This window comes from Mustela lutreola, chromosome 3 (assembly GCF_030435805.1).
Source record: "Mustela lutreola isolate mMusLut2 chromosome 3, mMusLut2.pri, whole genome shotgun sequence".
Taxonomy (NCBI): Eukaryota; Metazoa; Chordata; class Mammalia; order Carnivora; family Mustelidae; genus Mustela; species Mustela lutreola.
This window is the reverse complement of record NC_081292.1, coordinates 165123648-165149331: the sequence shown is the minus strand read 5'-3', so window position 1 is coordinate 165149331 and position 25684 is coordinate 165123648. Positions and strand designations below refer to the sequence as shown.

Sequence of the window (25684 nt, the reverse complement as noted above, 5' to 3'; positions counted from 1 at the left end):
GGCGGCTCCCGGCGCGACTTCCTGTTGTGCCCGCGCCCCGCCGCCGCCACCGCCACCGCCCGGCGCCCCTTGCCCGCTGTCCGCGGCCCGGCGCGGCCGCCGCCCATGGATTTCACCTAGCGCGGTCGGCTATGGCGGCGCAGTGCTGCTGCTGCAAGGCGCCCGGCGCCGAGGCCGCGCCCGCTCGCCCGCCGCCGGAGCCACCGCCCGCCCTGGACGTGGCCTCGGCCTCCAGCGCGCAGCTCTTCCGCCTCCGCCACCTGCAGCTGGGCCTGGAGCTGCGGCCCGAGGCGCGCGAGCTGGCCGGCTGCCTGGTGCTCGAGCTGTGCGCGCTGCGGCCCGCGCCCCGCGCGCTCGTGCTCGACGCGCACCCGGCCTTGCGCCTGCACTCGGCCGCCTTCCGCCGCGCCCCCGCCGCCGCCGCCGCCGAGCCCCCCTGCGCCTTCGCGTTCGCGGCCGCCGGGCCCGGGCCCGCGCCGCCGCCGCCACTGCCCGCCTTCCCCGGGGCGCCCGGCGCTGAGCCCGCCTGCTGTCCGCTGGCCTTCAGGGTGGACCCGTTCACCGACTACGGCTCCTCGCTCACTGTCACGTTGCCGCCCGAGCTGCAAGCGCACCAGCCCTTCCAGGTCATCCTGCGCTACACCTCGACCGACGCCCCGGCCGTGAGTCCGCGGGGCTGGGGCTCAGGGTGGTCTCCAGGCGGCCTCTCCCTGCGCTGCCTGCCAAGGGGGCCCTAACCGGCGGTCTGCCCCTGGGACACCTGCAGAGAGGGCGGAGCCAGCCCGGCCCCAGGGAGCCTGCGGCCTCTGGCCTGGCACCCTCCACCTGGCCCTGGAGTCCTGTTCAGGTGCCCACAGTGATTTCCAGCGGATGCCTGGGGAGTTTTTAGGAACCTTAGAAACAGTGAGAGTCCTGGTGCTGGCCTAATGGAGGGGGGCAAGGGACAGCATGCCACCCAGGGAGACCTCTCCTTTCATTAGTGCTGGGGTTGTCCCTGCCCTGGGATGAGGAGAGCTTCCAGTGGGTACGAGCCAGTCCAGACCTCTGCTGGAGCCTGGCACCAGGGGCCAGCCGGTGGGTGGTGTCAGACGTACAAGGGCCTCCGTGTGACATAGGTCTTCAGAGCACCCAGGGGCAGCTGATCTGCTCTCTGGAGGTGGCGTGAGAGACTGAGCTGCCAGAGCCACACAGAGTCCGGCTTGGCTCTGTGCCTTGGGCCTTGTGGGTGAGGACTGGCAGGGGCTGCAGCCGGGTGTCCCCGCAGATAGGCACGTGGGCTCTGCAGGGCTTTGGGCGCCCACCACCCACCACCCCAGAGGCTCTGCCAGAAAGCCCGGGTGGCTCGGGTCTGCCGCAATGAGACCCTTAAGACGGAGCAGGCCCTTTCACTCCTGCAGCATGGAGCCTGCCTGGGTTCCCATGTGGACAGCACACATGCGACATCACTCTCCCCCCACGGATACAGCATGCACGCAGCTCTGGGAGGCCCTGGGGGTTCCATCTGTCACTGCCTGTAGCATGCAAAGGGACAGGTGGGGTGGTGGCATCTGGCCAGGAGCCACCAAGGTGACATCCGGATGGGAAGAGCTTGGACCAGATGCACACCTGTGGGCTTCCTGTGTGATTCCCTGGAACCCTCAGCAGGCCCCACCACCACAGTGCCTGCCCTGAGCTCCCCCGAGTGTGCCAGCTTGCTGGTCTGCTTTGTTGGCCCCTGTCGCCTGCGCAGGTAATCTGGGGCTCTGACGGGTGGCAGATGTGTCTCCCGCATGGCAGTGAGAACACAGAGACATACTTCTCCCTGACCTCAATCTGGGAGCTTGCAGTCTTTGCGTCTGGTCCATTCAAGACCATGACCAGCAGAACGGTGGGGCTGGGACTCATGCCAGGCCGCTGGAGATCGGGGCAGGCCAGTGAGAGCAGCCGTCATCCCTGGGTGACTGGACCAGAGAGGGGCATCATGGTCCCCACAGATAGTGCAGCTGTGGGCATGGGGACTAGGGGTGTGGCCCACCAGCTGGGTCACTTGCAGAGGACAGAGGCTCTGGCCTCTGACCCCGGGCCCCCACCATCCTGCAGGAACACCTCAGGGCTCAGGCTCTTCCTCTCCCTAGCTTGTTCTAGGACTCAGGCCTAGATCCCTAAACCTGTCCCAGTGCCAGGTGAGGCTGCAGCTTCCTGGGAGTGGGGACCCACCCCTCCAGAGGCAGTTTGTCTCTTGTATCCCATTCCTGAACACCATACCCTGCCCCCACCCCAGCAAGAACAGCTTTCTTCCTGTCCTGCGGCGTCCAGAGTCAGCAGCCTCCCCCTTTACCAGCCCCTTGGACCCTGCACCCTGAAAGAATTTGGCGGCTCACCTCTGGGGCCGGGCCTTGCCTACCTGGGGGTCTGTGCCAGCCCCCCACTCCCAGGGAGGACTGTGGCCCCCGTTGGTCTCAGCTAGGCTAAGGAGAGAGCAGTGCTAGCTGGGCCCTCTGGCTGGGCTGAGAAGTGGATGCTGGTGGTGGGAACAGAGAGCCTGAGCTGGGCGCAGCCTGCAGATAGCCCAAGGAAGGGAGGGGTTAGTGGGAGGGGAGGCTGTGGTGGGAGAGGGGTCTGGGGGACTGTGGGCGCCTATCCCCAGCATGAGCCAAGGACCACCTGAAGCAGGATCTGCTGCAGAGTCTCCTTAACGCAGATTCCTAGGTGCGGGCCCCTGGCAGTTCTGGGGCAGGGGCCAGGACTCTGCAGTTTTGAACAGGCTCCCCGGACGGGCCTTCTGCACAAATGGGGCAGCCTGAGGTGGGAGATGAGGGATCAGCAGAAAAGAACATACAACTGCCGGCTTCCCGAAGTGAGGGGACAGAGATGAAGCAGCCGAAAGGAAGTTTCCAAAAGAAACTGGTGAACATTGGCCAGGAGTCTGGCCGGAACCAAATAGGCAGCCTTGCCCCGTCTGGAAATCCACCTGGGGCCGTGGTCTGTGGTGGTGGTGCGGGGGAGGGGGTGGCGGCCCCTCCTGGGTCTGGTGGTACACCGCTTCTGCGATCTCAGCATGAACCACTGTTGGGGGGCCCACAGCCATGGATTCCACGGGCTCATCACTTGCAGAGGGTAGGTGGGGGGTGCTTCCTGGGTGGAGACTTGTGTACTTGGTCACTGGAGCAGACAAGGAACAATCTAGTTTGCTCCAGTGATCACATGCCAGCACAGGGGAATGTGGGGAGAACAGAGTTCAGGGGGCCACACATAGACCCCAGCAGTCCTCCCGTGGCCACTCCTGGCCTGCCCAGCCCATCCTTTCCAAGTGCCTGATCCCATGCTCGGGGGTGGCCCTGGGCTCAGGAGCTCCCTTCCGGTATGTGGGGTCATCAGGAAGCACCAGTTTCTCTCATGTTCACGTTCTCGGCTCCCTTTCCTTGCTGCCGGCCTGTAAGAACTTGGACTTGTGTCTTTGACACTGCTTCAGTTTCCCTTCAGAAGCTTGGACGAGGGGCTGGGGCCAGGAGACCCCCTGGGCTGGCTCCTGGGTGCCCAGCCTCCTGCTGGCCACGTTATAGGTCCACTAAGGGCTGGGTAGGTGACGGTGACCAGGAGCGGCTGTTGGCCCTGGAGGAGCCCAAGCAGGCCATCTCTTCCCGGGCCCTCGCTGTCTTCCTCTCCATCTGCTGCCCCCAGAGGCTCTGGGCCAAGAAGCCTGAGCAGGACCACAGGTTTGGGGCCACTCATAAGGCCCTGCCCTTTCCTGGAAACTTGCCCAGCTTCCTGGAGTGAGGCATGGTTGGTAGGGGGGGTCCTGGCATCCCCATCCCCTTTCCGTGAGACAGGGGCCCTGGTGCCTCACTGTGGTGGGAAGGGTGGCCCCGGCTGATGGCCTGCCCACCGCCTGCCTGCAGATCTGGTGGCTGGACCCTGAGCTGACCTATGGCAACGCCAAGCCCTTCGTCTTCACCCAGGGCCACTCTGTGTGCAACCGCTCCTTCTTCCCCTGCTTCGACACACCCGCAGTCAAGTGCACCTACTCGGCTGTTGTCAAGGTCAGCATCCCCTGGCCTGGCCTGCCTCCTCACCACCCTCTAGGAAGGAGCCCAGTGTGGGAGGGGGCAGTCAGAGAGGGGTTGCCAGCAGAATGTGGGGACTCTTTGTGATGAGAGATGCCCTGACGGGGATGTGGCTGTCCAGCCCAGATCGCGGGGCTTGCTGTTGGGGATGTGGGGCTCCCTGCAATGAATATGGGGTTTCCTGACCTGGGGTGTGGAGTTGCCATAGGTCACCCTGACAGGGTGCATGGGATTGCCCATCCTGGATAGGGCATGCCCTGTTGGAGGATGTGGGGTTTCTAGTCGTGACCTGGGGTTCCCTGGCCTGGGTTGTAGGGCTTTCCACCAGAGCATGGGGTTCCCCATCCAGGATGCAGGGTGCCCTGATGGGTGGGGGCTCCTCGCACGCAGGCCCCGTCGGGGGTGCAGGTGCTGATGAGCGCCACGCAGAGCACCTACGTGGAGGAGGAGGGCGTCTACCGCTTCCACATGGAGCACCCCGTGCCCGCCTACCTCGTGGCCCTTGTGGCCGGGGACCTCCAGCCAGCAGACATCGGGCCCAGGTAGGGCCATTGCTGCTCGCTTCCTGCAGTGGCTGCCGCCGGGGGAGCCCAGGCTCTGGGGAAGTCCTGCCATGGGCGGGGCACAGGGCCTGCATCTGTGGCTGCCCCGGGGGGAACCCGCAGCATGGGGACCAGCCCCACCCCCCACCCTGTCTTGCCTCAGCCAGAGCCCATCCCTGCCAGGCCCCTCGCACCTGCCCATCCCCAACCCAGAAGCTGGGGGCTCTTAGCCTCCTCAGGGCCCCCTTCAGGCCTATCCCCCTGCTGGAGCCGCACCACAGCCCCACGCACCCTCCAGCCTAGGCGGGTTTTTTCAAGTCAGTGTTGGGTGAATCCCAGCCCCCAAGTCAGCATGTATCTTGGCCATTGCCATGGGAAGGGCCTACGGAGGGCGGCGGGGGGGAGGGTTGGGAGGGGCAGGTAGCCCTCAAGTGAGGCAGGGCATTTGGGCCCATAGGAGAGAGGAGACCTGGTCGGGGAGCGGGTTTGGGGGGCCGGTCAGCCTCTGCCTGCCCTCTCCGCCCTGTGATAGGAGCCGGGTATGGGCCGAGCCGTGCCTCCTGCCCACGGCCACCAGCAAGCTGTCGGGTGCAGTGGAGCAGTGGCTGAGCGCAGCTGAGCGGCTGTACGGGCCGTACCTGTGGGGCAGGTATGTCCCGGGGAGGCAGAGGGCAAGTCCCGCCCTCCCAAGGGGTGAAGGGGGGCCTACTGGGGAGGAAGAGCCACGCACCACCCAGGCCCACAGCGGCCTTGGGTCATCTGCCCACCCTCCCACCCCGAGCAGGTACGACATTGTCTTCCTGCCCCCCTCCTTCCCCATCGTGGCTATGGAGAACCCCTGCCTCACATTCATCATCTCCTCCATCCTGGAGAGTGACGAGTTCCTGGTCATCGATGTCATCCACGAGGTGGCCCACAGCTGGTTCGGCAATGCCGTCACCAATGCCACGTGGGAGGAGATGTGGTTGAGCGAGGGCTTGGCCACCTACGCCCAGCGCCGAATCACCACCGAGACCTACGGTACTGCCTGTGACCAGCCCTCAGTAGTGGGGTGGGGGGCAGGGAGGGCCGGTAGCAGGAGGCTGGTGCCACCAAGGGGCTGAGAGTCCAGCCTGTACCCCAGCATGTGTGTGTCCAGCAGGGTGGCCTTGGGTCTGCTCCATGGGGCTCAGGGTGGGGAGCCACTGGGGTAAGTAGCCTCAGACTTGCCCAGGTGCTCAGGCTGCCTGCACTGTCGCCCTGCCCCCGTCCAGGGGCTGCCTTCACCTGTCTGGAGACGGCCTTCCGCCTGGATGCCCTGCACAGGCAGATGAAACTCCTTGGGGAGGACAGTCCAGTGAGCAAGCTGCAGGTCAAGCTGGAGCCAGGTACCCACTCCCACCAGGCCTCGCCTCAGGCCCTGCAGACATCACCCTGTACGGCTTTACCCTGCCACCCCTTGCTTCTTCTGGCCAGAGTGTCTCTGGCTGAATCCCTGCCAAGGCCAGGCCAGGTGTCCCCAGCCCTAGGAAGGCCTCCCTTAGGCTCCCTCAGCCTGCCACCCTCTCTCCTGGGCTCTGAGCACTGACCATCATGTCATGTAGGCCCTCGGGTTCTGCCAAGGCTTCCCGGGCAGGGCAGGCCCCCCTACTGCACTCCTGGGCATCCAGGTACATGAGGGCCTTCAGCCCTTCCTGCTCCACAGCATGTGACCCCCCCCAGGGCCCCCTCACCATCCTGGGAGACCTGTTTGGGGTAGGGACACTGCCCAGACCCATGGGTGTTCCCCTTGCAGGGGTGAACCCCAGCCACCTGATGAACCTGTTTACTTATGAGAAGGGCTACTGCTTCGTGTACTACTTGTCCCAGCTTTGTGGAGACCCCCAGCGCTTCGACGACTTTCTCCGGGTAAGCAGTCCTGCCCTCCGCCCACCCCAAGCCCCTCCCCACCTCCCGGGGCTGCCTCCTGTCCTGGGTGCAGCAGGACAGGACACCACCTCCTCCCTCTAGCTCCCTCTCCATTTCAGCCACTTGGCCAGGCCCATACGGCCACACAGTGCCTCTGTGCCCACCCTGCTCTAGTGGGGGATGGTATGCCCAGCCCCCAGGCCTGCTGAGCCCTGCTCCACCTGTGTAGGCCTACGTGGAGAAGTATAAGTTCACCAGCGTGGTAGCTCAGGACCTGCTGGACTCTTTCCTGAGCTTCTTTCCAGAGCTGAAGGAGCAAAGCGTGGACTGCCGGGCAGGTGAGGCCCACTGCCTGCCCTCTGTCTGTGGCCAGCTGGCCCTTAGCCCACCGGGGGAGCAGAGAGGATGGCAGAGAGATTTACTGCACAGGCTGCCGCTTCTGCCTAGGGAAAGGCCCCTTCAGTTCAGCTGTCCCTCCTTCAGCCAGATGGTGTATGAGCCTCACACTGGGACACCATGGGTACGGAGGAGCCTGTGCTTCCTATCCTGTTGGGGCCCAGGAGGCTTCCCTGAGGAGGCACCTCTTAGGTCAAGCAAACTGAATTAGGCAGTATGTGCAAAGGGCTTGGTATACAGTTGCTTGGGTAGAGGGAGGTTTGCGTTGGAGCTGTCTGAGGCCTGGCCCACCTGTGTGATGCCCATAAAGATGTCTCTGGGGCTCCAAGGGCTGGGGGCCAAAGCAGAGACTGGGGTCTGACATCTAGGGAGAGGCCAAGATTTGCTGGAGAGCAACGAGGTGTGGCTGGTGGTCTGGACAAGGTGGCTCTGCTCTGGAAGGTTAATAAGTACACCAAGAGTTTTGGGGGTGGGAGGGATGGACCGCATCTGCCCCCAGAGTGGCCCAGGGCTTTAGAGCAGACTGTCAGTTTATCAGCTGGCTGCTGGCCAGCCCGCCGTATGGTGCAGACCACCCCCCATACCCACCAACTCCTACCATCACTGCTCCCACCACACCCCCGGTGCCAAGGTTGGGTTTAAAGTGCCTCACTGTTTGGTATCCATGAGAGGCATGGAGGGACAGGGGTACCATATTCACCAACCTGATTCTTCTGCACCACGCCCTCATGCTCCTTCACAGAGGCCACTCCTGTGGCTCAATGTGGCAGGTGCCAGAGCTAACCCCAGCCTGCCCTAGCTGCCTCTCCCTGGGGCTCCCAGGCCCTGGGACAGCCACACCCAGGGACACCCTCGGCGTCTGGGGTCTCCTGGCATGGGTGGGGACCCCAGGATGTTATCTCCCAGGCCTTGGGACATTCACACCCAGGGGGACCCCCGGACGCTCTCTCCCCTGTAGGGCTGGAGTTCGAGCGCTGGCTCAACGCCACGGGCCCCCCACTGGCCGAGCCGGACCTGTCTCAGGGATCCAGCCTGACCCGGCCCGTGGAGGCCCTCTTCCAGCTGTGGACCGCGGAGCCTCTGGACCAGGCAGCCGCCTCAGCTAGTGCCATCGACATCTCCAAGTGGAAGACCTTCCAGACAGCGCTATTCCTAGACCGGCTCCTGGATGGGTCCCCACTGCCCCAGGGTGGGTCCTGCAGCTGCCAGGGTGTGTGGGGTGGGGTGTGCCTGCCCAGCCCTGACCTGCCTGTGGCCCTGCAGAGGTGGTGATGAGCCTGTCCAAGTGCTACTCGTCCCTGCTGGACTCGATGAACGCTGAGATCCGCATCCGCTGGCTGCAGATCGTGGTCCGCAACGACTACTACCCCGACCTGCACCGGGTCCGGCGGTTCCTGGAGAGCCAGGTGCGGGCCCCCTGCACAAGCACCCCCACACACACTGCCACCACAGCCTGGGCATCCAGGACAACCGGGTGGGGGACATGCAGTGTCTGGGCTGCCATGGGGGGGGCGGTGGCACACCAGGTGGGAGGAGCTTGGACCCCATCAGTCCTCTAGAGGGAGAGCTGGGAGAATAATCTGGAAATCTAGGCCTCCGTGGCCCTAGGCCTGTAGGCAGTCCCATGTTTGACCTGGTCCCAGGGCTGTCTGAGGATCCCAGGCCTCCAGGGGCTCTAGACACCCCCACCCCCGTTCCACACGGGTTGTCCCCCATCAGTGCCCCTGAGTCCAAGCTCTCTGGAAGTGAGGCCTCTGCAGAAGGCCCATAGTGGTGTATGAGGTGAGACGCCTTGGCAGCATGAGTGAGGGCAGTGCAGGTCTGGGCAGGCGGTGGGGCGGGGCTGTGGGTGGGGACAGGAACCTGGCTGGTATTGGGGGTGCGGCTGGGGCTAGGAGCTGGCTGGCAGGCTGGCTGTGGGGGGCGGGGCGGGGCTGGGGCAGGGCCAGGGTGACGGTGTGCCCACCTCCCCAGATGTCCCGCATGTACACCATCCCGCTGTATGAGGACCTCTGCACGGGCGCACTCAAGTCCTTTGCCCTGGAGGTGTTCTACCAGACACAGGGCCGGCTGCACCCCAACCTGCGCAGGACCATCCAGCAGATCCTGTCCCAGGGCCTAGGCCCCAGTGCCGAGCCTAGCGTGGAGCAGGCCAGTGCCGGAGCGGACTCGGAGGTGGACGCAGACACGCCAGCCCTGCTGCTTGGCGACGAGGCCCCCAGCAGTGCCATTTCTCTCAGGGACGTCAACGTGTCTGCCTAGCCCTGACCTCCCAGACACCACAATTGTGCCTTCCGTGGCCCGGGCATGCCGTGACTGTGCCTCGGCTCTGGCTGGGAGCTCCCTGGGGCCCATGCCGCCTCCTGCGGACTCTCCCAGGGACCTCCTCATGGCTGGCACTGCCCGTGGACCTGGTCCCCCCAGCTCTCTTGCACTGCAGGCCTGCAGCAGCCAGCACACGCCATGCCTCCCTGTCTTGACACTGACCGCCGGGCACTGCCCTTGGGGTGATAGCCCCACAGTCCCCACGGCTACTGCCACACTGTGCCTTACATCTGCCGCGACGTCCAGGCTGCCCTGTCCCCATAGTGGGCCTCCACACCGCGGAGCCCTGCACCCCACCCCAGGGTCGGCAGTCTCAGTTGGCCCCTGGCAGAGGACAAGGACACAGACATGCCCTTAGCATAGGGTCAGGGGACACTGAGGAGAGGGTGGACCTCCCTGGGGAGGGGTCCCCAGAAAGCCTTAGCCCCTCAGGGAACACGGGGTCCTGGGCCCCAGGGGAAGTGGGACAGGACAGTCTGTCTTGTGGCTGTAACACCCCACAGGGAAGAGGGCAGGTGGGGCTGGTGCTCTCTTTAGGCCCACCATGCTGGGAGAGGCCTGGGGGCCCTGGCAGTCCAAGCTGGGCTTACTGGGGGACCTCTGCAACAGGGTCACCATGACTGTCCCATTAAACCTCCACTCTGCAAACAACTTCCCAGCCTGTTCACCCTATTCATCTTCTGCGGGCACTGGGTTCCCCTGGGGTGGGGGCCAGGGGCTTTGCATGGCCTGTCTTCTGACAGGGGAAGACTGAGGGGGCCAAAAGGTCTTCCTTGTGCTCCACCGCCCCTCAGTCTGCCTTCAGGGGCCCCAGATCCTGCCCTGTAGCCTAGGGTTTCAACCTGGAGTGAAAGCAGAGGTGCGTGGTGGGGGGTGAATTTGGTCTTGGATGGCCAGGCGCGAGGGGCCGCAGACATCTTGCACAGGTGCAGCAGAAGGTACGGGTACAAATGCAGCCCAGGAGGGGGAACAAGGCGGGGACTCCACTCAGGCGTCTGCCAGGACAGGTGACTGACTAAGCAGTGGGCTGTGGGAGCAAGGCAGCCACTGAGACCACAGGCTGAGCCCAGGCTCTGCTTACGATAGCGCATGGGCTCAGCCTGATAGGGTAGCGCCACTGGCCAGGCCCAGGCCCAGAGCCCTGCTTTGGGACATGGGAGGACTGGAGATGGTGGGCCAGGAACCCCAGCACCACTACACCCAGCCGCCGGGTCACCAATATCCCATCGATTCTTCTGCACTCTAGACCCTCCTCCCCCCTCTCCCCAAGGAGACAGCCCCGTCGCCCTGCTGTCATGGTGCAGCCCACAGCTGGCATCTCGGTGGTCTCCGTGAATGTAGGGCTGTGCATCAAGGCTAAGTGGGGCCCACTCAACCCAGAAACTTGTGAACTGGGCCAGTCACCTGTCCTGCAGGGAACAGACCATTATAGCAACATACCTGCAGAAGGGAGAACATGGGAGGCGCCCAGCAGCACCCCCACACACACACATAGCAATCTAGCACCCTTCAAGGGACCCAGTCCTGCCAGTAGGGGCTGGGTCCCAGGCTCTCTGTGGCCCTGGCTCCGCCCTTGGGAGGGTCATCCCAGTGGTCTGACAGCAGAGTTGGCATGGTAGGGGCTGTGGGCCTGGCTAAGCCCGGGGGGCCTCACACCTGTACCCTTCCCTCATTTGGAGATTCCCAGAGAGAAGGCCTTGCCTGGAGTGTACCCTGTTGCCCACAGGACCAGGACACTGGGCCCCTCTCTGGCTGCTGGGAGGCAGGGGCAGGGGCAGGGGACCCAGGGCCCGTATGGTTTTGTGGGCCAGAAACTGCCCAGTGATTCAGACCTGGCCTGGCCATGTGACAGAAAGCATGCCTGCCCTGATCCACGTCAAGGCATGTCCCTGAACAAAGACCATTCTTTCAAGAGGAGTCCCATGAGCTTCCTAAACTGACAGGGCACAAAGCCAGTCGTTCTTCCAAGTCCACGGGGCCTCCAGGGCTGCCTCACTTGGCACCACCATCCTGCAGCACCCGCCCTCTCTCTGACTCATGTGACTAGTCACCAAGCACCTTCAAAGAAACTAAATCTCTTTCTCCTTCGCTGGTTCAAAACCTGGGCCCCTGGGCTCACTCTTCCATCCTGGCCTCAAAGACCTCCTTCCGAGCCCACCTCACAACACGTGATCCCTTGAAGTAAAAGCCCTGGGCAGCCACCCCCACCCTTCCCAGGCTCCCACACAGCTCATCTGGTTCCTGCACAAACCACGCTCCCAGCCCACCCCTTAGGGCCTACAGGGGCCTTAACGCATGTGCACAGCTTCTCATGCTCCCTCTCTTGAGTGTGGACTGCACTCAACGTGGTGGAACATGGTGGAAACAATGGAGGACGTCCGAGATGGGTCATAAAACACCCTGGAGGGGCGCCTGGTGGCTCAGTCGGTTAAGTGTCTGCCTTCCACTCCCAGTCATGATCCCAGGGTCCTGGGATCGAGTCCTACATCAGGCTCCCTGCTTACTGGGGAGCCTGCTTCTCTCTCCCTCTGTTGCTCCCCCTGCCTGTGAGCTCTCGCTTGTGCACTGTCTCTCACATAAATACACAAAACCTTTAAAAAATTAAAACCACCCCGCAGCGTCCGCTTTCCATTCCCCTGGGATCGCTTGCTCTGGGAGAAACCCCGAGTGGTGAGAATACTCAAGCAGCTTCACAAAGGTCCACATGACAAGGAGTGGAGGTCTCCGGCCCCAGCCAGTCCAGCTGGCTCATTTCTGGCCGACACTGTGACTGCCATCCCCGGAGACCCTCAGCCAGAACCAGCCACCTGCCGCCACATTTCCTAACCCACAGAAACTTTGACCTAATAAATGTCTAAATTTCTAAGTTTTGGGGCAACTTGACTCACAGTGGTAGTCAATGCATACAGGCCTCTGGACAAGGTGTACAGGGCTGAAACAAAAGACTCAACTCAAAATTTACTCAAACTGTAAAACTGTATTTATTATCTATGAAATCATAATCCCAAAGTGGACGATCCTAGAACCAACAAGATCAGGGGCTCGGGGACATCACCGGGCTCTTTCTGCTCTGGAGTCTCCGTGTCAGGCCTTTGTCTTCCGGGTTGTCCCCCTGTGGTCACGAGCTGACTGCAGCAGTCTCTGTCACCAGCCCTCCACACGCCAGCAGCTAAAGCTGGCTACAAAAGAAGGCGCCATTGAGTGCCCTGGGCAGATTGTGGGGGAACCCCCCACCCCGGGACTGTTCCCTGTGCCCTGTTGCTCTAAGCTGGGGCACATGCTCCTCTCTCAAACTTCTGACCCTGAGCTAGGGAGGGGTCTGGACTCCCCAGACGACTTCAGCTGCAGCAGCTAAATCAGGTTTCTACTCTCTGTGTCCCCATGAGAATACAGGGCCTGGTTACTGCTCACTGAACAAGGAAGAGATGTGGGGGTTCAGAAGAGACAACCCCCAGCCCCAAGTGGTGAAGTCAGAGACTATCCCTTGAAAAACAACAGGGAGTCATCTGGGCATAAGTGTGAGCAAAGTCACGGAACACAAAAACTCCAGAGTAGTGATAACCTGGGGGGCTGGAGGGGCGGAGGCAGGGCTCAGATTCCATAGAACCCGTTAACACCCACAGGCTCGGGAAAGGAAATGGTCACGTGTGTGGCACATGTCCACAGGAAGCTGCCTGCTCTCCAGATGGCGGACTGGCCTCTAGGACTCTCCCCAGTGTGCTACCTGGGGAGAACAGTCCAGCAACCCAGCAACCAGTGACGTAGGAAACGTCACTTACTTCGTCAGAACCATAATATGAAGCCGAGTCCAGGCCTTTCCAGATTCCCTTCGGCTCCAGTGCAGCCACCAGCCTCCCAAGGAGTCACTGGCATCTTCTGCAGGAGATACTGCTATAGGAATGTTGACAGTCATGAAGTCCTAGCATTCCAGAGACAGGAGTTGAGATACCTAGTTGTTTTCCAGAACCTCAACAGAGCCCTCCAGGCCTCTGAAATAGCCTGGTGGGTGGGGCTCCCACAGTGTGACACAGTCGTAGGGAGGAGCTGCCACTGTCACGGGAACCTGGTTGCCTCTCTCCTGGCAGCAGGGACTTATCCGCTCCACAGCAGAACCCCTCAGACTAGACTACCCTTCCTATCTGGAGGTTGGGTAAAGGCAGCCTGGAACGCAAGATCTGAGTAACCCCAGTAGCAGCGGAGAGCTGCCACGACAAGGGCTGAGGTCGCTTCCTCCTCCCCTGCCCAGCCCTCTGGGAAGGCTCCGGTGCCACTGAAGCAGGCTTCGCGGGGCCGGCAGACAAGCCTCCGGAGGCCTGCCTTCCATCCTTCCCAGGAATGGGGAAATGCCGGTTCCCGCGGCGAGTGTAAATACTGAGGCAGGGCCCGGGATCCCTGTCCTTGCCTGCCCGCAGCCGTAACCGCACGTCCAGGTCCCTCACTGTCCCGCCCATAGGGCCATATATCCTGCCATCTGCGGCCGCCTCGTCGTCTGCCCCGCTAAGAAGACAGCGTCCCAAGCCCGACAGGCCCTCCCCCCGGCCAGCTGCAGCCGAGAGCCCAGCCCTGGGCCACCGCAGCGGCTCGCCACCGCCTTCCCCCGTGAGCCTCCCACGGAGTCCTCCCTGACCAGGCGGCCCGACCCGCAGCCGCCGACGCCGCCGCCAGGAGAGGAGCATTCCGGGAGGCGGTGCTGCATGCTGGGACCTGTAGTCCGCGGCCCGACCTCGGCAGACAGGTCTCTCAGGTTCCTTCAGCCCCACGAGCCCGCGACCCCAAGCGGCCCCAACGCCCCGGAACGAGCTGCACCGGCTCGACCACACGGTGCCCGTCGGCCCGCGGGGGATCAGTAGCGGCCGAGTCAACCCCCCAGAATCCACCCCGGAAAGAGAACTGCAGCCGGGGCTACTACACCGACCCGCGACTGCAGAGCTCGGGAGCCACGCCTCTCCGGGGGGAGGGCCCTTTCGCCGTTTGAGTGCGATTGGGCCGCGGTGTCACGTGGTCCGGCGGTAACCGCGGCGACTGAGCGGGAGCGCGCGGGGCGTGCGGCGGACTGGCTTTACTTTCGGGGCCGCGCTCGGCGCCGGGGGCGCGGGCAGCCCCCGGGAACTCGGGGCGCCCAGGATGCGGGCGCCAGCCAGGGAGCTCTTTCGGGACGCCGACTTCCCGGCTTCGGACTCCTCGCTTTTCTCCAACTTCTCCACGCCGCTGGCCCAGTTCCGCGAGGACATCACATGGAGGCGGCCGCAGGTGGGGCGGCTGGCGCGGGCCCCGAACCTCGGGTCGCGCCCCGATCCTCGACCTGGGTCTCAAACCTCGCGCAGGGCCCCGAACCTCGGGCTGGGTCCCGAACCTCGGGCCGAGCCTTGAACCTTGGGTCAGGCCCCGCGCGCTGCCTCAGGCGGGGTGCCGCTGCGGCCCTTAGGAGCGGGGTGGGGGGAGGGTGCCCCGCGAGGGAGCCAGCGCGAATCTTGGTTCCGAAGGCGTTCGGGCAGGGCGAGAAGTCCGGTGCAGCAGACGCCAGCCCGGCCCTCTTCTCTGACGGGCGTCCGGCCGGCCGAGCCTCTGGGCCGCACGGCTCTCCCGGCCACAGGCGCCCGGCTCTGTTTCCCGCGTTTGCCGGGATGGACCGTGCTCTTGCTCTTCTGGAAGGCAGGGCTGTTCGCACCGGCATTTCCGCATGGGAACTCTTGACGCTGTCCATGGAGAGGGACGCTCCTGCCTAGTGCTGCGTGCGCTAGTGCAGACCATCTTTACAAATGGTTCATGGGATAGGTAAGACCTGGGGAGAGCCCTCCCTTGCCGGCAAGTACCGCTGCATGGTCTGTCACCAGCCCTCGCAGCAGCGTGGCTCAGGTCACAGAGGTGCTCAGGAAGCACGAAAGTGCCAGTGGAATTGGGATTAAAAATGCATTTTAGGCACAGAGGGAGGCCTTTAGAGGGTTTTAGTGGAGGAGGGATTTGAGTGAGTTTATGTTTGAAGAAGCTCACTTTTACTGCTGGCTGGGAAGTGGACTGACAGGGCAGGAATGCAGTGGTCCTAGAGAGAGGTGCAGGGGCTCAGGGTAGCATGGCACCCTGTAGGACAGGGGCTTTGAAGTGGATGGATTTGAGAAATAATTTGGAGGGGGTTAATGAGTCTTAGTGACCAATTGGAAGTAGAGGGTGAGGATGAAGCAAGGATCAAGAACGACTTCCAGATTTGTAGCCTGGGCACCTGGGTAGATGGTGCTCCTGTTTGATGTGCTGGAGACACTGGGATGTGGGGAATAGCTAGGAATGGAACTTTGGCGTTCCATTTTGCTCGCACAGGTGTGAGCAGAGCTGTCCACAGGCAGGTGGGCTTGAGAGTTAGGTGCTCAGGAAGTTCTGGGCTAGAGGACCCAGACATCTGGGAATGGGGCCCATAACAGGGCTGAGGGCCCCAAACAGTACTTCAGGAGAAAGTGGGTCTGAAGAAGAAGAGAGGGCTTGGAACTGAGCCTTGAGGGCCCGTAACATTCCCTAGAGGGTTCAAGCAGGAGTCCTGACAGGTAGCTTGGAGAGCCAGCAGGCGGTGAGGTGAAAGGACAGCCAGGAAAACATGGAACCATGGGAGCCAAGAGGGGACTGTGGGGGATTGCAAGGGGACAGCCACTGTTCTGTGATGCTGCCAAGTGTCAGGAAAGACGAGAACAGAGTGAGCCCTTTGGATTTGACAACACAGAGGTGACTAGCCTAGAGGCTGGAGGAGCCCATGCTTAGGGAGCAGGATGGAGGAAGTAAGGAAGGCAGCTCTTTCACAAGAAGTCTGTCAGAGAAGGGAAGACTCAAGGGGAGATAATGCAGAGGGGGGCAGTATCTTACAGAAGATGGGGGTTCTCTCTGCCTTATGCTGGTGGAATTCTCCCTGCAGGGGTGGAGGAGGGAGGGGGTCATGGGAGGAATGCTGGCTCTAAAGAAGGCAGGAGAGGGGATCAGGCGGGGGTTGCTTCTGAGGAAGCTTCTGGCAAGGTCATCAGCTCAGAGGGCCGTGGGAAAGGGTGAGGGCATGGAAGTGTTAGGAGGGGAAAGGGGAAGGTATAAAGTAGTCTGGGTTTGGGGAAATCAAGCAGGATTCTAGCAGTATGGAGGATCTGTCTGAGATTTGCCATTACGAACTTAAAGTGAAACCACTTTCTAGGGCAAGTTAGCTGTTTCGAGAAGGGAGATGGTAGGACTCATCTAGAGTTGCAGTTTTGCCATTTTAGGAAGGTAGACAGAGACAGGACCCTAGGACTTAAGCCGGATGGGGTGATCTAAAGCCAGGAGGGGCTATGGGAGGCCAGCTGCTTCCCCTTCCCTCTTACGCAATATGGGTGACCAGAAGAGCTCCTCCCCAGGCCTGTCACCTCGATCCTGTCTTCTTAGTTTTAGAGACTAGTCTTCAGGCATGATGTAACTGGGTGATATTCTTTATTTCAGGAAATTTGTGCCACGCCCCGGCTGTTTGCAGATAACCCACTGGACGGACAGGTGAAGCAAGGGCTGCTGGGAGACTGCTGGCTCCTGTGTGCCTGTGCCGCTCTGCAGAAGAGCCAGCAGCTCCTGAACCAGGTATCTGGGGCGGGCAGGGCTGCTCTTCCGCTGTCTTCCTGTCCGCTGTGCGCAGGAAGGAAGGCGGAGGCAGGGCAGCTGAAGCTCCTGCTCTGTGGGCTCTGCTGTGGCTGTCTGGTGTAGCTGATGGAAGAGACAGCTCTGCGCTCAGGCCACAGGGGCTCTGAGGTGTCCCCAGGGTTCCAGCATGTGGGCTTTCCCCTCTGTTCTGCCCTTCTGAGCCCTCGGCTCTCATGCAGGCTGTGCGCTTGGGATGCAAAGATGAGCACAGCTACCCAGAGTAGGGAAGGTTCGGCTGGCAGGTCCTATGCCCTTGGTTTGGAGTATGTTTCCCTAGCTAGTTGATTTTTTTGTTTTTAACAGTTTTGAACATAAATTGGCAAAAGGTGGTTAAAACAGAGGCTAGGCTGATAGCACAGGTATAAAAGGCCTGCTCAGTGTGCTTCTCAGGAGCCTCACAGCTTTGTTTGGCTCCTGCCTGGACGTTATTGATTAAAGCAGCAACACTGACAGTAGTGACCCCTTTGGAGCTACTCTCATGTCCCAAGGCCCTGCTAATCACACCATAGTTGCTGGCCTTTGTGCTTAGGGCCTGTCTGGCTTTGACCCTCATTTGCAAACAACGCTAAAACCGTTGATAACATGTTCATAGTCAGTAAGTGACAGAGCAGGACCGGACAAGCTTGTGTAGGTGCAGAGCCCACCTGTGTCTTATTCTGGGTCAGAACTCCAAAGCCTGCAGTGAACGCACTGGGTCCAGGCCCTGGCAGAATTGCTGAGACCCCCACCCCTGCCCCACCTGCAGCTGGGGGGTCACTGTGACTGCCATCCGCAGCCAGCTCTGCTGAGAATTGCCTGTAAAAGTCATGTTTGTTTTGGATTTAGGTCAAGAGCTTATTTGGGACAGTAAGACATCATTGTTGGCCTTAAGGTTTTAGAGACACTCGGCAGTGTGGTCCTAAGATGTTTTACTGGAAAGTCTGTTAGTTTTCTATGTGGCTACTGGGTTTTGCATCCACACGGACATCCAGCTGTGGAGCGAAGTCAGGACCCAGGCAGAGCAGCAGGGGAGTGTGGAGCAGCTCTTGTGACAGTGCGTGGGAAACAGTGCATGGTTTGTCTCTCATGCTCTCCTTTTGCCTTTCCCTGTGCGTGGTAGGTCTTCCCTCCAGGACAGCCAAGCTGGCGTGACCACACGTACCGTGGCTCCTTTACTTGTCGAATCTGGCAGTTTGGACACTGGCTGGAGGTGACCATAGATGACCGTCTGCCTTGTCTTGCAGGGAGACTCTGCTTCTCCCGGTGCCAGAGAGAGGATGTGTTCTGGCTTCCCCTATTGGAGAAGGTCTATGCCAAGTACGCGTGCCGAAGGCTGAAGGGGCCAGACTGGGGTGGGCTGGGGAGCCACAGCTGCCTTAGGCCATTCCCAGGCAGCACGTTTCTGCTCTCCCTGGGCTGAGTGCCCTCCTCAGTCCCCAGAACCTGGCAGCCAGGCCTGCGGTGGGACCGACCTGTCCAGAGACAGAAACTCTGAGACAGGGCCTGTAGTGCCCATCTCTGTGCCCCCCCCCCATAACCCCACCCCTGCTACCCACTCCCTCTTTCCCTGTCCTCGCTTCAAAGTCAGGGAGGAGTAAAGCCACCCAGGTCTCTGTGCTTGCTTATCGAGATCCTGCCTGAGGCCGTGCCCCTCACCCCAGGTCTGAATGGGAAAATGGCCGTCTTAGAATATACTGCTCAGCCTGCCAGAAGAGGCTGCTGTGATAAGCAGACCTTTGCACAAAGGGAGTAAGGCAGGCCTGCAGTGATGTGGGTGCGAGTGCCTCCATCCCAGGACCACGGTGGGGTTCGATCTGGAGAAGTGGAGCAGTGCGTGTTCACAGCCTCACGCCTCATGCTGCCTCCCGCTTGTGTCCATGCTGGAGGCCATAGGGCGGGGCTGGGCCCACTGTGCAGTGTGGCCTTTGAGAGTCCAGTGATGTCTGTGCTTGGTGAGGATGACGCAGGAGTAAAGAGAAGCTACTGAAGTGGAGGGTCAGGTGATTTGAGGGTGTTGCAGATGGAAGAGAGGCAGGCCGCTGTGTCCCTGTGCCAGAGGCTCACTTCCTGTGATTATGTCTCCCCAGGGTCTACGGGTCCTACGAGCACCTGTGGGCAGGGCAGGTGGCTGATGCCCTGGTGGACCTCACTGGGGGCCTGGCAGAAAGGTGGAGCCTGAAGGACTTGGTCAGAACCAGTGGCCAACAGGACAGGCCTGGCGGCTCAGAGCACAGGACTTGTCGGCAGTTGCTCAACCTCAAGGACCGGTGTCTGATAAGCTGCTCAGTGCTCAGCCCCAGAGCAGGTGAGGCGGCAGGCAGGTGCCTGTGGGATGGGCCTGTGCCCCTGTGCCCCACAGCCGCACACGGGCTGGTTCTCAGGGCCCCCGTCAGGACTGAGTGGAAAACAAGACATTTGTCTTTCAAACCCGGTGTCTGGTGTGTGACCTTCCCCTGCCACCTGTCCTTCTCCAGAGGGAGGGTCCCCTTTTCCCTTGATTTTTTTCTTTCTCCCCAACTTCGGGAGTAGGTTGAGGATGGAACCTCTGCCAGGGCGGCCGCCACCAGAAACTCCAGAACCTGGGGTGGCGGCATTTCTGGCCCATGGCACCCTGGCAGAATCAGACTCAGGTTTTCGTTTGAGTGGTTTCCGTGCTCATTAAAGGAAGTTTCTCAAAATGAAGAAACCGTGCACACAGAACTGTTTTGACTTTTCCATGACCCTCGGGGCTTTTCCACAAACAGTCTTGTGTGTTGTACCTCGTGCTCCCTTCTGCTTTCTCTGGCGCTGTGTGGACTGCAGGTGTCTCATTCTGTCAGCCGGGCTGCTGTGTCTTCTTACTCTGCCCCTTAACATCACCCGTTTCAGGGCTTTCCAGTCTCTCACATTAGGGACAGAATTACTGAATGTTTCCATATTTAACAGCCTGCATGTTTAGGATGATTCTCATAATGGGTTTTTTGGCCCAAGGACACAGACGTTGAAATAAACAGTGTGTGTGAACAGTGAATGCCACTGGGCTGGGCACAGGTCAGGCTGCCACCACTCTGTGAGGGGGTAGGGGGAGGCCCACAGGTGCCAGGGTGCGGCGTCAGAACTCTCCCTGAGGCTTGGCATCAGCCGCCCCCAAGCTGGGGCAGGGCTCATTCTTAGCACCCCAGGCTTTGCAGAAACCTCCAGACAAAGCAGGGGGTGCTGCCGTTGCTCAGCTGGATCCCGCAGAGGTGTCTCGGTGCTGGGGATTTGGGCAGACACTCAGAGTGGTGGCTACAGCGCCATTCTAAAGAAAGGTTTTTCTTTTTCTTTTCTTTTTTAAGATTTTATTTATTTATTTGACAGATCACAAGTAGGCAGAGAGGCAGGCAGAGACAGAGAGAGGGGGAAGCATGCTCCCTGCTGAGCAAAGAACCTGATGCAGGGCTCAATCCCAGGACTCAATCATGACCTGAGCCGAAGGCAGAGACTTTAATCCAGGGAGCCACCCAGGTGCCCCTAAAGAAAGCTTTTTAAGGACATTCTAGAAATTTCTTTTTCTTTCTGGACTGCCACCCTTCTTCCACAGGTGGGGCTCTAGTCACCATTTGGCTCCTACACTTCCATATGGTATGACCCAAGGGACTCTGGGCAAATAGGGTTGTTTCCTTTCTGGGTCTCCAGTCTGCCCCCCAGCAGTGTTTGGTCCCACAATCTCTGGCCACGCAGTGCCCCTCTGCCCACTCAGCTAGCTGGCCTGGCCAGGAGATTGCTCTTCTTGGAGGTCCCAGACCTGTTGCTGACAACCCTTGTAGCCGCACCTTTGAGATCCCGCCTTGCACTGCCTTGTCAGCTGGCCAGCCTTGCTCCTCCATCCCAGCGGGGACCGAGGCCCCAAGAAGGGAATGGCCAGCTGGGCCCTTGGCAGCCGAGCCACAGTCTACACCCAGGTCCTCAGCCGGGGCTCTGCACTGGCTCAGGCCACTCCTAAGCTCACTTGTCCACAGTGGTCAGGAAAGGAGCCCCAGCTGTCCATTGGGAGCTAGGCGCTGCCATGGCCACGGTCGGGTGGGCTAATGTATCCCATGGGAAGGGAGACAGACCGGTGCATGTGCCCAGTTTGGGGACTTCCGGCCTACAACCCAGCCATTCCTCACCCAGGTGCCAGGGAGCTAGGGGAGTTTCATGCCTTCATTGTGTCGGATCTGCGAGAGCTCCAGGGCCGGGCCGGCCAGAGCCTCCTGCTGCTGCGTATTCAGAATCCCTGGGGCCGGCGGTGCTGGCAGGGGCCCTGGAGAGAGGGGTGAGTGTGGCTGAGGGCCGGGACTGTGCTGCTGTCAGGGAAGGCAGGGGTCTGGGGCCCCGAGCGGCAGTGAAGAGCTGTTTTGAGGCTAGCAGCAGCTCAGGCACAGCCTTCACAAGCCTGCTTAGGGGATCAGCTCTGGACAGACAGGTCCAGAGGTAGGAGCCTCAGAGAGGGAGGGGGGTATGGCCAGGGCAGAGCCAATCTGAGCTGGGCCGGCAAGAAACTGGCAGGTCACGGAGCTCCCATCAGTGCTGTCAGCTCAGGGGTGACGGGCCGCCGCTGAAAGAAGCTGCCTTCCAGGGGCGAAGGGTGGAGCCAGGTAGACCCAGCCGATGAGTCCGAGTTGCTGTCCCAGCTGCAGGAAGGAGAGTTCTGGGTGGAGGAGGAGGAGTTCCTCCGGGAGTTTGATGAAGTCACCGTTGGCTTCCCGATCACGGAGACCGGCTACCTGCAGAGCCTCTACTCAGGTAAAGGGGAGGCCTAACCTGGGACAGGCCCTTGTAGGGCTACGCCAACCTGCACAGGCTCTCTGAGCCTCCCTGCCTCCGGATGTCAGGGCTGAGCAGCACCAGCCCAGCCCTCGCCCCCGGGCCCTATTCTGCTCACCCTGTGTGCGGAGTGAGCGCTCCATCCCCTCCCATTCCAGGCGGCTTGAGGTGGTGGGAGACTGCAGGGCTCCTGCCTCCAGGGTGCTGTAGCTGGTGCTGGTGAGAGTGGCAGGGAAGCCCGAGTGGGAGCCCTTTCCTGAGGCTGCTGCCTGCTGGTTCTTCCCTAGAAAAGGCGCTGTGCCACACTCAGGAACTGCCTGGGGCGTGGGTCAAGGGGCAGTCGGCAGGAGGCTGTCGGAACAACAGCGGCTTTCCCAGCAACCCCAAATACTGGCTGCGGGTCTCAGAACCGAGCGAGGTGTTTGTTGCCGTCCTGCAGAGACCCAGGGTGCGTGCCACGGGCCGGGCAGGCCGGGCTCGGGCACCGGCGAGGGGCGAGTGTGCCGTGAGGAGCCCGGCCAGCTTCCTGAGCGAGGACTACCAGGCCGTGGGCCTGCATATCTGGAAGGTAACTCCTCCTGGGCCTGGCTCCCTGCTCAGGGCCTGAGAGTGCTGGGACATGAGCGAGCGCCGGGAGCCTTACCTGCCTCATCCTCCCGGGTCGCCTATCTGCTGGGGCTCCCACAGACCCAGCTCTGCCCAGCCCGGCCCGTGTCTGTCGGACAAAGGGAGATGAAGCAGAAGCAGCTGTTGGCTGACTGGCAGGAGGGAACGGGGCCCAGCCCCATCTAGATTGGTCTGCGGTCTCCCAGAGCAGGGGGACTCTGACCCCTGGGTTGAGTGAGAGACCTGGCCTGGGGAGCACTCTGGGCCCGCCCCCGCCATGCTGGGAAGGACCCACAGGTCCAGGTGCTCTTTCGTGAAGTCATTTGAGAGGCCCTTCCAGTGGGCGAAGGTGGCGGGGCCTGTCTCAGGATGGTGGCCCACAGCCCTCCTCTGTGCAGGTGGAGAAGCGGCGGGTCAGCCTGCCCAGGGTCCTGTCCACACCCCCCGTGGCTGGCACCTTGTGCCATGCCTACGACCGGGAGGTCCACCTCCGCTGCGAACTCACACCGGGCTACTACCTGGCTGTGCCCAGCACCTTCCTGAAGGACGTGCCAGGGCAGTTTCTGCTGCGGGTCTTCTCTAGCGGGAGAATCTCCCTCAGGTGAGGGGCATGGAGGAGCTCTAGGAGAAAAGGGCAGCATGGCCCGGGCAGCTTCATGGGAGGGGTGTGTGTGTCCACGGTCCGGAGCTCGCTGCCAGCCGCCCTCCCGTGTGTCTTTCCCGGGCAGTGCCATCAAGCCATCGGCTGGGAGCCCTGCCCCTGGGGAGGCCCTGCCTGAGGGCGAGTGGGAGACAGTACAGCTGCGGGGCTCCTGGAGAAGCGGCCAGACAGCAGGGGGCAGCAGGAACTTTGCCTCCTACCCTAGCAACCCCTGCTTCCCCCTGTCAGTCCCCGAGGGCCCAGGCCCCCGCTGCGTCCGCATCACTCTGCGCCAGCACTGCCAGGACGCCCAGTGCCATCCCATTGGCTTCCACGTCTTCCAGGCAAGCTCCTCCTGATCCGGGGGGCAGGGAGGCTCTCAAAGGGACTGTGTCCCCACGGGTGGCCAGGCATGAAGGTGGCCTGGACTTGGTTGTGTGGGCACAGCCGGGTGGCCGGTCCCATGCAAGATCCATGTCTAGTTTCCTGAAGTCTGTAATTCACTGGGGCCCTGGGTCAGCTCAGACAGCCCCCCGTCTGTTCCCCCAGTTCAGAGCAGCAGTGTCAGGAGGTCAGTTCTGCTCCCCTGAGCTGTGCCTCCTGCCCAGGAGACCCAAGGGTGTGCCCCACCAGGAGCTGCCCCAAAGCCACGTAGCCTCACTCTTCCCTGTGCCCCAACCTTCTGGGGCCACTCTTCCAGGGAGAGGGCGTCCTCTGGGGACCAGGAGGGGACCCTAGCACAGGCTCGCCTAGTGGAGCAGGAAAGGGAGGGAGGGGGCCACAAAAGACAGTGGGGGGCCCATGCGGACAGATGCCACCCAGTGCAAGGCTTAGATAATTCTTGGGTCAGAAAGCTGTCATGCGGTGAAGAGGAGCGGGTGTTGAGGCCCAGGCAGGCCTGTACATCTTAAACGCTACCCCAGATCTCCTTTCTGCACCTCAGCTCTGGCTGTGCTGTGCTGAGCAGACCTGTGGTTGGAGGAAGGGAGACAGATACAGTGTCAGGGTCCAAGGTTGCAGGCCCAGATGCCATGGCAATGAAGTGGCTCACAACCCTCAAGATGGGCTTGATGAGCCAGCGGGTGCCCGAGGAGGGCATAGGCTGGGACGATGGCTGGTGTGGTGGGGGGAGGCACACGTAGCCTGGGCTGTGGATATAGGGCAGGTCTCTGAGAAGCTTGTGTACCTTTGGGAGGACAGAGCCACTGTGCTCCCCAAGAGCGGGGGGGGGCTCATTGTGGAGTCTTGCTTGCCCCAGGCTGTCCCCTGGGGCATCTGTGGGGGAGCTTCGATAAAAACTGGAGCTTTGATAAAAGTGCCAATACCAGGAGCCAGTCAGATGAGTCTTGGGACAGAGCCCTGGGCCGTGTGATGGTGGTAGTCCCCCAGGCAGGGCTGCACACCTAACAAGGGTTATGGGGCCTTGGTGAGCGGTGGGCCCAGCTTGGCAGGCTGGGCGGGTGTCCCCACTGGGAAAGGGCAGGTGTGTGATGTGGGAGATCCAGATCCAGTCAGAGTGCCCCTGTCTTGCCTGACCCCGCACAGCCCAGCCTCAGACAAGCTGAGGAAGGAGAGCCGTTCCTGTTGGCCACGGCGGCCCAGTGGATAGGCCTCCCCTGTCTGAGCCCGTGTGTCCCCCAGGTTCCGGTGGACGGGGGGAGCCGCAGTTCACCCGGCCTGCTACTTCAGGAGCCTGTGCTGAGCTGTGTGCCGCATCGCTACGCCCAGGAAGTAAGCCGGCTCTGCCACCTGTCGGCAGGGACCTACAGGATCGTGCCCTCCACCTACCTGCCAGACACGGAAGGGGCCTTCACGGTGACCATTGCCACCAGGATAGACAGGTGGGGCTCTAGGGCTGGGGGGGATTCCTCAGCGTGTGTGTGCCCCTCCCTTTCGTCCCCTCTAGCCCACCCACCCCAGCTCCAACCTGTTCCAGCAGAGCAGCAGCAGGCAGGGCATGTCAGCGTGCAGGGGGTGGCAGGAGGCGGGGGCGGCAGGAGGTGAGCGCAGCTGCTCCTCGGGCTGGGGGCCAGCCAGGCTACTGTGTCTTCTATCCCGCAGGCGCTCCATCCACAGCCAGGAGAGGCTGGGGCAGCTCCTCCAGGAGGTAGGTGTGGGGCTGGGGACACGGGCACACTTGTCTCTTGGCAGGAGGGCCAAGGGGCGGGAGCTGCAGTAACAGCTGTGGCAGTGTAGCTGTGGCGGTGCACAAGGGGGGCAGGCCCCAGCTGCCATCCAGGGCAGCCGCTGCCCAGCCCTTGCCATCTTTCCTCCTGCAGGCCTCCTTCATGGCAGTTATGAAAACCTAACCAGGTGACACCCCTCTCCCCACCGCCGTGTCGGCTATAGCGACTGGGGTATCCAAGGGGCTCCCTCCCATGATGCCCCAGCCTTGATGCTGCAGTGGCCAGGCCTGAGCTGGATGACTGCACGTGCTAACGGGTCCAGGCGAAGAGCCCATCCTGCGGGGCCAGGGCCAGAGGTGCAGCAGGTGCCGCAGGGAGGGCAGGGGAAGCCACACACACGGCGTCTCTGTTCCTCATGGCTTAGGCCGCAGAGCTTGCCGTTGACCCTCCACGATGTCCCTTCATGGTACCTGCACCTGGCTCTGGAGAGAGGCCTTACAGCAGACCAGAGCAGAGTATGATGATCTTGTTGATAACTATTTATGTGCAACCTTTTTAGGAAATAACTTTATAAATAAACATGAGTACTGAGTGGTTTACAGACAAGTCTCGTCTTCTTCCTGCAGAGGAGGGGAAGACTAGATGCTGTGTCCCCTGGGGGCCCTCCGCCCAGCCACTTGTGTGCTGCCGGTGACCACGCGTCTGGGACAGGCCTAGCTGGCCTGTGAGGCTGGCATG

At 61.6% G+C, this 25684-nt stretch overlaps 2 protein-coding genes across 3 annotated transcripts; both read left to right on the top strand.

Annotated features, from left to right (window-relative positions):
- The first annotated feature begins 8 nt into the window (after positions 1-8).
- On the top strand, positions 9-9844 carry RNPEPL1 (arginyl aminopeptidase like 1). Its single transcript, XM_059167498.1, has 11 exons — positions 9-662; positions 3879-4019; positions 4434-4585; positions 5118-5234; positions 5370-5605; positions 5839-5952; positions 6360-6472; positions 6702-6810; positions 7827-8057; positions 8132-8274; positions 8843-9844. Exons 1-11 carry the CDS (start codon positions 132-134, stop codon positions 9128-9130), a joined length of 2175 nt encoding a protein of 724 aa, XP_059023481.1. The 5' UTR covers positions 9-131; the 3' UTR covers positions 9131-9844.
- A 4366-nt stretch (positions 9845-14210) lies between these two features.
- CAPN10 (calpain 10) lies at positions 14211-25552 on the top strand. Of its 2 annotated transcripts, none has more exons than XM_059167501.1 (12): positions 14211-14443; positions 16637-16768; positions 17928-18124; positions 18895-19112; positions 20942-21083; positions 21442-21553; positions 22014-22142; positions 22579-22781; positions 22909-23164; positions 24462-24661; positions 24882-24927; positions 25100-25552. In XM_059167501.1, the coding sequence occupies exons 1-12, from the start codon at positions 14318-14320 to the stop codon at positions 25127-25129; spliced, it is 1791 nt and encodes a 596-aa protein (XP_059023484.1). In that variant the 5' UTR covers positions 14211-14317; the 3' UTR covers positions 25130-25552. The 2 variants fall into 2 exon arrangements, with proteins under 2 accessions (XP_059023484.1, XP_059023483.1); XM_059167500.1 differs by having other exon boundaries at positions 14212-14443; positions 21387-21553; positions 21862-22142.
- Positions 25553-25684: the final 132 nt, after the last annotated feature.